This window comes from Cetorhinus maximus, chromosome 24 (genome assembly GCF_964194155.1).
Source record: "Cetorhinus maximus chromosome 24, sCetMax3.hap1.1, whole genome shotgun sequence".
NCBI lineage: Eukaryota > Metazoa > Chordata > Chondrichthyes > Lamniformes > Cetorhinidae > Cetorhinus > Cetorhinus maximus.
This window is the reverse complement of record NC_135902.1, coordinates 37,683,678-37,696,029: the sequence shown is the minus strand read 5'-3', so window position 1 is coordinate 37,696,029 and position 12,352 is coordinate 37,683,678. Positions and strand designations below refer to the sequence as shown.

Sequence of the window (12,352 nt, the reverse complement as noted above, 5' to 3'; positions counted from 1 at the left end):
TCTGCCCATCTATGTGCCTCTGTCGCCCTCTTCTCCTTTGTCTCCACTCTGCGTAAGCCACGAGGCACACAACTAGGTCACCAGGCTCCATGCTCCTGATGTACTCCTCCTGCAGGATGAAAGAGAGAGACACGTGAGTTAGCATTGGTCTCCTAGGGACCTCTCGTGGTTACGTGTGCGGCTTCAGCTCTGTCTCAAGGCACCTTATCGCATGCCAACGAGTGCTGGCCACCACTTAGATGGCCAGAGTTTAGTGCACTGCATGGCTGCCCAAAACCTCACCCACCTCCGCCCCATTCCGCTGACTGATTGGCAGCTTTGCCCACTGGACTGCAGCTCAGGCGCAGGCATTCTCCTAAACGCACTGCAAGGCTGCGCAGTCAGCTTGAACCATGGGGGAAACGGGTCCAAACCTGAATAAAGAATTTGCAAGGGGCTGTGAGCGCCTCCACCAGTGACTGCTCCATGACCAGCTTTGGCAAGGAGATTGTACAAAATGCCCAGTCGTCCAATTGTTGTGCAGCCCCCTAAAATGCTCATTAATTTGCAGTCTGTGGCCGAGGGGTGAAAGCTCAGGAATGTTTGGTGGCACTTTCATGCCTCTGCATCGCTTCAGTCGGCAGATAAGCCTGACTCCAAGTGTGTCAATGTAGCTGCACCTGAACTGTATCAGCTGTGGAAGAATGCTCATTTTATACAAAGTTTCCCCAATGATTGGCTGCTTTCCTTCCCCGCCCCCGGTGTGTGCTTGTGCACTACCATCAGACTGTGCTGCCTTGCCCCCCCTCCCATCCCCACCTCGCGCCAACTGCAGTGCAGCCCTTGCATCAGTACCGCACTGTCAGCCAGCCGGGAAAAAGCCACTTGCCTGTGCCTCGCCCGAATGCGCAGCGCCTCTTCCTTGAAGCCGAACGAGTGACCCTCCCGAAGCTGCGCTATGTACGTGTGCACTCACCTCCGAGCTTGCCTCAGAGTTCAGCTCACCAGGTGCACGCCTTTTAATTGCTGTTGTGAATCACATCGTTCTGAAGTCACGCTGACATGGGAGGTAAATTCGACGTGGGGGGATGATTCTGGCGGGCAGGCAGGATGATGAAATGCAAATACATCGAAATTAGGCTCCCGATGTTGGACAGCGGGAAAGGCGGCCCACCAATAACGGGCGGAGCGGGCGACCGCAAACTAGTTTCACCACGGCATAAAACCCATTTTTGGTCTTCTTGTCATATTGTCCGCTCACACCCGACGCCAACAGGGGCGGAAAATTCCGGCCAATCAATTGCACAAAGCAGAAAGAATTTTTTTTAAAAATGTATCAAATTATTATTCGGCAGACACACAGGCCATGATATTCTGCAAATTTCCCTCTGCATAGCAAGTTCAAATGATCTGCCCCTTCTTCCTCTTCTTAAAGCCCCGGTAACTGACACAGGTAGGCACATGGCAGAGACAAATTAGTCCCATTATCATGAGAGTGGAAGGATTCAGATAGAAAAGGAATCCATACAAAATCCCTTTAGAATGAGCTGAGGAACTGCAGAGGCTTGGGTACATTGCTGAGAGTACGTCACAGATTGTCAAAGGCTGGAATGGGAATCAAGGACAAGATTTGTGGGACTCATTGAAAGCAGTGTATTGACGATAAGTCATTAATTGCAGAAAATTTTAATCATACAAAATTTGCTTGGAGGAATTGTTTGTGACGAAAAGGAAGATTTTTGTTGCATTGTTCAGAAATGTTTTCTCAGTCAGAGGGGCAAATTTTAATCTCAATACCATCATCTTTATGTCTGTAAGCAGGGTAGTAGCATGATGAATATCGACAGTAGTGTGTGTATGTGTGTGGGGAGGGGGGAAGAGGGGGGTTCGTGGCAATTTACCACTAGGGGGTTGCCTCCATTTTCAGAAAGATCGATTTAGATAGCCAGTGCTCTCACCAGAAGCAGGTGGTGGCCTAATTAATTCTTTAATTAGAATATTAAAATAGGAGTCAACTTCATGTTGTTAGGACTTACAATGCAATTTGTATGTCAATTAATGCTGCCACTGCTATTTACTCAAACCATCACGGACTATAAGGGTACAGGTTGGGAGGTAACCATTTACACCTCTATTTAAAAGGAACATTAGTCATAGTAAGGAAAAACTGGAAGTACCATTCATCTACTCGCCTCCACGGAGCCCCGACCCCGCCAATATTTCCTGCCCCACCCTGCTGCTGGCCCATGATCAGCATCTGTCCAGTTGATTTCTGGCCTACCTACTGTGTATGTAACATATTGTCTTCATGTTACAATTGAAAGTAAGGAAGTCAATTGACCTGAAACAAAAATGAAAGTGCTGGAAATAAACCACAGTGCGGTCAGCATCTGTTAGGAGAGAAGACATCTGAATGTTTTGGATGTAAGACTCTTGCTCTGTTCTTGCCTGCCTTTTCTTTTTACAGATGCTTTCTTAACTACTCGGTATTCCAGCATTTTCTGGTTTTGGTTCAGATTTCCGTTTTTCTTCATTTGTACTTATTTTGGTGGATCTTTTCAAAAAAATATCATTTGTCAAGATAATTGTGTCAGAACTTTAAGCAAAGACCCATTCCTTTATGTGCTAGTTATTCCTAACGTTAGTTATAACTAGTTGCTAACAGTAGTTAGTGACATAATATATTACAGATAGATCTGTCATAGCTCAATGCCTGTTCCATATTTTTACAAAATTGGATTACTGGTCAACCATTTTAAAAGATGTTAATAGAGGGCCATAGGTGTGGCTAGATATAGTTATGAGTAATGAAACAGATTAGGTAGATGAGCTGAACGTGGGTGAGCACCTCAAGAGTAGTGATCTTAATTTTACACGGCTTAAGACTTAACCTAAAAAGGGAAAAGGTCAGTGCAACAGCTGGAACATCAGATCGGATTAGGGCAGATTTTAACAAGATGACAGGCGGTATTTTCTGCACCTGCCTGCCACCAGGTCTGGAAAATCCCGGCTGAAGAGTGAGCTAGCCACAGTAAAGTTAGAGAGCTGAGCACACAGATCTGTACAGCAACAATGGGAATTTTTATGAGTTAGGATGAGCCATTAAAAGTTATGGAAACCACTAATAGTTTTAATATGCCATGGATAAATAAATAGGTTAGAAACCTTTTAAAACTGAAGAGCATCTATGAGGTCTACATGAATAGTAGTAACAAAAAAAATTAAAGGGGAAACTGAGAAAAGTAAAAAAAAAAATAGATTAACAGTAGGATCCTTAAGGAAGGTTGTAAGAGAATGAGAATTATTTTTCAAAAGACATCAAAAGAAACAGTAAGGCATCTTTTAGGTAAAAAGAGAATTTTTAAAAAGTAAAATGGACCCCCTGAGAGAAGAGGATTGCGTATTTAATAACTACTTTGGGCTTTGCAAAAGAGTATTAGAGAGGAAGTCACTCCTGAGGTGGTTGAAATGGGATGGCAGATATTGTGGTAAATAGAAGGAAAATTTTAGATGAGATAGTTGAGCTGGTAGAAGACAAGTTCTAGGACCTTGCAGGAAACATCTTAGGATTCTGAGAGGGATGAAGGAGTAAATTGGTGAGACCTAGAAATTATTTCAGGGCTCTATTGAGCACAGATATTTATAGAAGGACTGGACAGCAGTCAAGTTTTTAGAAATGTTAAGAAAAGATAGAGCTAATTACAGGCCACTTAGCTTAACATCTGTGGTAGAGAAACTTTTAGTCTTTAATTAAAGATGAAATTTTCGTGTATCTAGATAAAGAGAAACTAATTAAATATAGTCAGCCTGCATTTCAAAAGAGATGATTGTGCTTGACAAACCTGAATTCTTTGAGGAGGAACATTTATAGCAGATGAGGGAAATGAGGTAGATATAGTATATATGGACTTTAATAAAGTCCTTGAAAAGGTAGCACTTGGAAAATTATTAGAGAAGATTAAGGAAAACTAGGGAAGAAGAGCAAACTGGATTAAAAAATAATTACAAGCGAGAAACAGAGTAGCAATTACCTTGATTTTAACACCAGGCCAATTTTTGAGTTAGAAACTCACCTGCTGCTGCAAAGGTGAGTCCCAGGCACTGCAACTTTTGGGCCTCATTTAAATCTCCTTGGCCAACTTCCCAGTTGCTCTGAGTGGGAGGCACTGGAAAATCACATGGCCCTGGCTCAGAGTCTGTCTGAAGAAACCAGGTAAAAGGCGGGATCATTTGCCAGAGCCATCCCATGGGGTCTCTCAGTTGGTCAGTGAGTGGGGTGCAGAGAAGTCCATGGAAGAGGTGTCCTAATCTTTCCTTGTGGGGCCCCAGAGGAGCATTTGTGAAACAGCAGCCTGACGCCATTTCCCTGTCTTTTGAAGCAATCAGCTCATTCCTCTTTAAACATATTGTTCATTCATAGAGAAGGTTTTTTGATCTCCCTAAGTGTGGAATCATCAACTAACATTAAATTAAAAGTGTCAATTTGTGCAGATTGTAGCATATGCAGCTCTAACTAGAAGGTGGTGGGTTCAAGCTTCACTTGTAGAATGACACACCATTTGGCCCATCATACCTATACCAGGACTTTAGCATCATAATATAGGCAGACACCTCAGCGCAGTGCTGAAGGAGTGTTGCATTGTTGGAGGTGCCATCTTTCGGCCGAGATGGTAAACCCCCATGAGATTACTTGAGGAAGAAGAACAGTGGGCCTTTCTGATAGCTAAGTCAACATTCTTTCCTGAAGTGACGCTATGAAAAACAGATTAATGGGTCTTTCATCTTATTGCTGCTCATGGCGACTTTCTGTCCATAAAATGGCTACTGGGTCCCAAGTACTAGTGGTGCTGGAAAATAATTAATCATATGTAAAGCAATTTGGGATGTGTCAGAGCTTTGGCGAGATTCTATATAAGTACAGTCTCTTTCTAAAGCTAACAACAATAATAAAATTGCAAAACAGAAAGGTGAGATGTGACAATGAATGGGTAAATGTGATAATGAAAGGATAGATTTTGCTTGCAGGCAAGATCTAATCTTTCCCAACTGTTGGCTGACACTTCTAACTGCTGCAAAAGCTGTATCTCTTGAAAGAAAAGGACAGAATGTCTGATCTACGAGGAAGTCAAATTTTACGTATTTGCAAGTGTTGATGAGATGTGGCAATGGATTCTTGTAACAACTTCATTGTGAGCTTGACATATTTTCCAAAGTCAGAAGTCAACCAAGAATAGGTGCACTCATTGCTTGAGCTCCGATTTATTTGCCAATGATGAAAAATCACGGAAAATCTTAATAAGTAACATTGCCACATCGAAAGGTACAGAGGCAAATGAATCAAAGCTGACTTTATATTAAAAATGGTTTCTAAAAAAAATTCTGGCTTCTTCACTCTCTCATTACAGAATGCCAATCCTACTTTTCAATAAACAAAAAGCAGGCTTGGAAAAGTAAAGTTAAAACAGCGCAGAAGCAGTAAGTAGCTTGTGTTCAATATAAATCTTTTTTTCCCAATTTAACTTTAGCTTAAGTTTTCAAATTTCTAGCAGAATTATTTTGCTAATCTTTTTCACTGAAGGCTGTGCACCACAAATCTGATTCGCAGGGACAGTGGGTTAACCCATGACCCTGTTCTGAACACCAGCTTACTGAGTGGAGAGTTTATTATTAATACCTTTTGTTGCTCTCATCTCCACAAATCTGCTCTCTGGTACAATCCACCAATGCTACATTGTAGACAACTACCTCCTCCTTGCCCCTACACTTTACTGATGGATACACACAAAAAGCAGGTTTACTATGCAGAGTGGCTCCATTAGGATGGCAGTACGAATGCTACACTTGGCCTTCCTCTCTTGTGATTCCTACTGTAAATGGCTATGAACTTGGGCAGCAGTGGGTTTGACTGTGATTATGCTCTCAGGACAGCTTGCAACTTGAAATGCAAATGGTTAGCAAAATTAGTCCACCAATATGTTTAATTCACTTTCCACATGCAAAACAATTAGATAAACATGCCCATGAAGTTGAGGGGTGTCATTGTTTGGAACATACAACCTTTTTATTATGAGCAACTAGTGCCAACATCAAGCAATCCCAGGTTAAGTGCAATATGGTTTGATCCCTAGTAAAGCTCTCCTTTCTTCTCTGAACAATCTGCTTCAACTCCAAACTCAGCAGAGAACTTTCTACTGCAACAGAGTGGGAACCCTGACAGAATTTCCCCTTTCTTGTGCAGAATCACTGGAATCAATTGTAGAATCCCCATTCCTATCCTGGCTGAGATCATCGTGTTCAACCATTACAGTTGCCTTGGACACGCTGGGGGAAATTTTAATCTGCAAGATGGGAGTGGGTGTGGTGCCTGTAGGGGATTTAAAAAAGGGAAAAATGTCAAGATGTATGGAACTCGACATGAACCCGCTGACTTCCGCATTTAACTGGTGCGTGATTCATGGTGCGTGGGAAACCCCTATGCAATGGGTCAATAATTTAAATATACAGCCTCCTCATTATACTGAACGTCTGGAATTTGCATCCTAGATTATTCCTGTTATGCCTTTCTCTTGGCTGTAACTTTAATCTGAAAGCTGCTCCTTCATGTAACAACCTTGAAAATGTCCAAAACAATGGGGCTATCAAAAAATACCTTTGCAATTGTAAAAGCGTTTCATATTTCAGGCATTAAAAATTTCAGCAATAATGATTGAAAAATAACTGGAGAAGATATCACTAAGCATTTTTAGGAAATGTTTTCAGCATCTCATTCTAACTTAACAGAAAATTTATTTGTGCGTGCACACCTTCCAGGACTGTATCAGATGATCTGGGCAGCCTCTGTCAACAAATTTACTCATGAAGGCCTACAGCACTGCACTGTCCCTAATGTAGCACTGATTGACAGTGTCACTTGGAAGATATGTCACTACTAGTGCTGTAGGGATGCTCTTCTAAGTTGGAACTGAAGCACATTGTTGAGCCAAAGTAGAAGGAGCTTCATTTTGTATTTAGTTGTGTTATGCCTAGTATGCAAAGTGTTAAACCTGTAAGTGTGCAGTCCTCCTATAGCCCAAAGTCAAAACTACGCAGGTCAAAGGTGGAATATCATGCTTACACTGAAAAGTCACTAGAATACACCCAGTTGGAGCTCAAAGGCATGGGAATAGAAAAGGATCAGAATTTCTACCAATGTGACAACAGTATGGGTGATAAATACCACAAGGTTCATTCCAGAGATGAATCCACATTATTTCCACTGCCTAAAGAGGACAGAAATCTGTAGCCCTGCCAGTCAGGAATGTGCAGGGAGGACTGGAAATTAGGCTGACACCCAGATAAGGAGAGCTGTAGCTCTGCATAGCCATTTCCAGGGTATTGTGGAAGAAGTGGAGACTCTGTGGCCAACATACAAGGCCATTAGCATAATAGAAGATTAGGCACAACCTATGTCAGGAATCGTCACATTCCCATCTCAGAACAATTCAGCTTAGGGTTGATGGAGATGCACTTGGTGAGACCATCATCCGAATGGCAGAAATGGAGTTCATCTAGGGGACCAAGTAGGATTGTGGCCTGAAGGAAAGGCTGGGATTTTTTCAAATGGTTAGCATAATGAGGTTTTTCAGAGGTCCCCAGCAACCCTTGTCCGGTCACTCCTCCATTGTGCTTTCTGGTCTCTCTTCTATGGTGAAGGTTCTAGGTGGGTTCCTAATGGTATTGGTGCCTGCCATTGCTGTAATAATGAAGAGGCCTCCCCCTGAGCCCAGGAAATTTGGCAGGATCAAGGACAGAGCTCCCAGTCAGTCACATTTCAGCACTTATGCTGATCTTATATATTTTCAGCCTAAAATTTTGTCATGTTAAAGTTGGTTCAGAAGAGTAACCTGCAGCTAGGGCTCAGAGAAAAGCTATCCAAACTGCTGAGCTTTGACTTTCAATGACTATTTTCATTGCAGAAGTCTTTATTAAATTATGGACAATGTTAATTTCCTTAAACAAATGGTACAATCAGATGTCTATGAAGGTGTTGATGCTGTGGTATATCTCCCCCACACCCGCCACCGAAACCTTGCCTCAGTCGCTATTTCTTGTGAATATTAGAAAGGGGGATATATGCTGGTGGCTGCACATCTTCCCCACTTCATTGGAGGACTGGGCATTCACCGCCCATGATTCTCCAGGATGCAGGCATCCTAGCTATCCCATCATGCACTTGTTACAACACCACAGTATCTAATGTATTTTAATGAATGGATCAAGATCTACAAAATCGGTAAAATAAAGAAATAATCTCATGCTGGAAAACACGCAAAGTAAGTGTTCCAATCATTTCTATGCTGTCACAATGCAGTGTTCTCTTAAAACTTCGCTGTCATTGGAATATTCTCTTCAATAAAACCAGTTGCAATATACAAAAACTGTTCACGATGGTACAGATAAGAACAATTCCCGAGACCACTTACTGGTCTACCTCAGGACAGATTGCGCAGACATTCCTTGAAGTTCCTAAGCAAGTAAGTTCTAGCAAATTGAGAAGAAAAGTGAGATGAACAGTCCTGCTACAAAAGCAAAATAGCAATTTTTAAGCAATATAAAAGTATTGGTTTCTATGAACAAAAGTTTATTCCAAAATTGTTGATTTTTTTGTTTGCTTGCATTTAATGTAGCAAAGTATGTTGCATCATTTTAAAAAAATATTTAATTGAAATTGAATGACTCCACCTTCTTGAGGTGTTAGCAGAAGCTTTTTTGTTGCCTCCCAGAAGGAGGAATTTATTACTTTTCTCCTCTTACACTGCAATGAGTACTTAGTAAGCCCTAACTTTCACAGTAAAAGTCTCAATATATTCATAACAAGAACAATGTGCCCTTTTAAAGGTGCAATCTAAATTTTAGTGATTGTAGTTTTTAACAATAGTTTAAGTAAACCTGCATAAAGTACCTCACCTTGTCTGATGGACACCAGGCGGCCATTAGAAGCCCTTAAAACCACTTGAGGATGACTCTGCTCCAAATCAAAGAGGTCATCTTTGCCAGGCTTGGAGTTTCGTCCAGATCTTAGAGTACCGGTTGGCCCCATTGCACTCAGGTATTTTCCCTCATGATCTTTGAAAGCGATCTTCCCAGCTTTAAATTCCAAAGTGTAGCCAGTGCCCTGATCACGCTTCTGAATCAGTTTTCCATCATTTCTGAGAAACCTGTTGTCACAAGTCTGGATGCTGTACTTCTTATCTTGATAAATCAAGGTGATGAGGGCATCCACGCCCCAGGGAATGTTGCTGTCAGCCGACAGCTCACCTTCTTGGACTGAGAGATGGGCGTATCTTTTTCGACTGACGCTTAGAAGATTGGCTTGAGGGTGGCTGGCCAGGTGGATGGACCAAAGTTCTGACTCGGTAATGGTCTGTGCAAAACATGAGAGTCGGTCTTCAGATCCGCCAAAGTACCGCTTGTGGGGTTCAGACTGTAAAGTCCATCTGCCATCGGCATGTGCAATGACCATGAACCTGCAGTCAACGTCAGGTTTCTCTGCCTCACATGACACATTGCCATCGTTACTAGCCGACAGGTAGCGCCCAAGGTGGCTCTTGAAAAAGACAACAGAGTTGTTGCCTTCATCTTGTTCCAGCACCCAGATTTGTTTCTTCTTCAGGCTGACACCAGATGCATTGACTTTAAAACCGAATGCCTCTGCTGTTAGGTACTTATTGCTACAATTGATTAAGCCAAATTGGATCTTTAAAGCTTGATGGGTTCCGTTAGTGGGCATTTCTTTCCTTTCAGGTTGGTTTCCTTCTTGCTGTGGAATTTTCAAATGGCTTTTTTTGTGAGAGCTCAGAGCCAGAAGCAATACAGGCACTTTTTGATTTGCTCCTGAGAGATTTAAAGTGCACCAAATAGCTAAAACACCTAAATCCTAGAGAAGCAGTCAATGACGTCAGCTTAAATGCCCAGTTCCCTAACCTCTTTGCTCATTTACAATGCTTTATAAAGCCCTTAATTGAAATTATCCGAAGGGTACCTCAGAAAATGATTTTCACGTTATGAAGACTTCGTACTTCAGATTGGCTTTCGTACACGACAACTTTTTGCGAAAAAAAATAAGTGCTTGTCTCGGATGCTGCAGTCTGCTCTAATTGTTCATGCCGAGGATTATAGGCTCACAGATTTTAATAAACTGCCAGTGCTTTGTAATTAATAGCAGAGCTTGGCGCAACAAAGGGTGTTTTATGTGAAACAGTGGTCCTTTTGTGTGTTTCCTTCCTTCGCGTTCCAGTGGATACGTTTCTTCAGACTTACTTTGTTGGCTGTAAAGTCCTTTCTTCTTTTTTCAGTTCACCTTTGTACACCAGCGTGCCCAGCCTCTCAAATACATCCCTCTGCTTTGCTCACCAGCTACCTGTCCCTCTGAATTCTTGAACGGTATTTCAGGTGAAAAACCAGGTGACATATGATAGCCTTCCCTGCAGTTGGGTTGTCGAGGTGTCCTCTTTCTTTTTACAGAAGTGTAGAGTTACTCTGTTCTCTGATTCCTTCTCCCCCGGTCACCTACAGCCTTCTCCAGTTTTACTGTTTAATCCTCTTTGCCATTATCCCCGGGTCTCTGTTTCTCGGTTTTAATCCTTTGATCCTGTCTTATTCCAAAATACCTTCCTCCATCTGCACTATCTCTACCTTCAGTTGTGCATTTCCCTGGTGAAAGACTCATTACAAAAAAAAAGCACAAGATTAACTCATAAAGAGATACATGATAGATATTCAATTAAAGAATTTGGCAGAATTTGCTCTGTGTTTCTGCATTTTACTACATACCCTGCTAAATTATGAAATTTTCATTTCCATGCACATCAAAGCAAGCTGAAGGCCATCAAAATTCTGCATACCTTCAAAGGATGACAAACACCAAACAATTTTTTGTGCAAAACCAATTGCATATTTATAGCAAGTTGTGAATGTTATATAGACACCAACTCTGCCTGTTCTCTGCTTTCAGCTCCAAACTATTAATAAACTTTGAAGAGGATTTGAACTCTAAAAAAATCTTGCTATGTTTTGTTCCAAGAATAGTAGGAATCAAGAGTGGATATTTTATACATTCATAAAATTCAATGTTAGTGGAGAAGTCATTTTTGTTCAGGCTTATGGTAGTAAGTATGGTGATATTTTGAGTTGCAAAGGATACTCTATATATTTCGTTTTCTTTCAGCTTGATTGCAATTGAGTCATTCTACTGTCATTCTTAGATCATCAACATGCACCATTGAACAGCCTTGTGAGATCACCTATTGATCTGAAAACAAAGGGAAAGACGGACTTTTTAAAGAGAGCCACAAACGATAGACAGTAATGGAGAAATACAAGTCCACTCTCCAGATTAGAAAGAGGGAGGAAGACTATTTATTGCATTAGTCACAGACAAACGGCCCATCACACACTGAATATCACTGTTCTCCATCAATCCACAGATTTTCAATTTACTTGTCTTCTGATCTTGTGACATAAATAGTAAAAATGCTCATTTTCCATCTCTGTAGTTCCAGGTTCTAACCTCTATCATAACTAATGCTTTAGTCTGCCAGGTTGAATAAAGATGGATTTTATCAGTCCTGGCTTGTGATTGGGATGCTGCATGATAATGGAGTATTCCATTTCTGAAGGGGAGGGGCGGGGGGAATATAAAGTGGTGTTCTATTCCAAGGAGAGGATTGAACTGTTACTGCTGCTTAGGAATGCTGGCGATTTCATTTTGAGTTGAACATTCCCTTTCCTTCAGTGAGCCGTCTTAAAATTTCCTAAAGCTCAATTTTTTTAAAACACATCCTTTATTTTTCCATTACAGTTACTTCTGTGTCTTATGATGTGGAAGTTTAAGTGCCGTGGACTCTGGATCTATATGCTGTACCTGTATTTTGATTCTCATCTAAAATGGCATTCCCATCATGCATGCACATTTCTGGTGCGGGCTGTGCCAGGCTCCATTTTGGGTTGGTCAGTAGTGCCAGCACCAGGAGTCTGTGATGGACATATGCAGAGTTAGCTGATCGTGATGCCAGTCAGCATATAGTGCTGATTTGACTATAGCAGTGTCAGTTTCAAACTCAATGTTTCAGCTAATACCCTCTTTTAACTGTACGCATCTGAACATGCATTCAACAGCAGGAAGACAACAATGTAGTCATTAAAGAGTACTTAGGCCAGTTTTAAACTGTGACATGTTTAGGATCATGAAAGATGTTATATAAATGCAAGTTCTATCAGCTAATTCAGCACAGTCCATGGGTTAAAGGAGGGACCTTCAGTAACTGTGGAATATATCAAGTTAAAATTCATATTACCAACATTGGCAAATGACAAGATCATTAATGAAGATAAG

General features: G+C 41.5%; 1 protein-coding gene across 1 annotated transcript in view; it reads right to left on the bottom strand.

The window, feature by feature from the left end:
- Nucleotides 1–12,352, bottom strand: part of fscn2b (fascin actin-bundling protein 2b, retinal) — a 70,882-nt gene that overhangs the window by 33,476 nt on the left and 25,054 nt on the right. The window contains exons 5-6 of the mRNA XM_078571022.1: nt 10,792–11,269; nt 8,926–10,682 (exon numbers count right to left, since the gene is read on the bottom strand). Of these exons, the coding sequence (XP_078427148.1) occupies nt 8,926–9,748 (823 nt within the window). The 5' untranslated portion in view covers nt 9,749–10,682; nt 10,792–11,269. The remainder of the gene's footprint in view (nt 1–8,925; nt 10,683–10,791; nt 11,270–12,352) is intronic.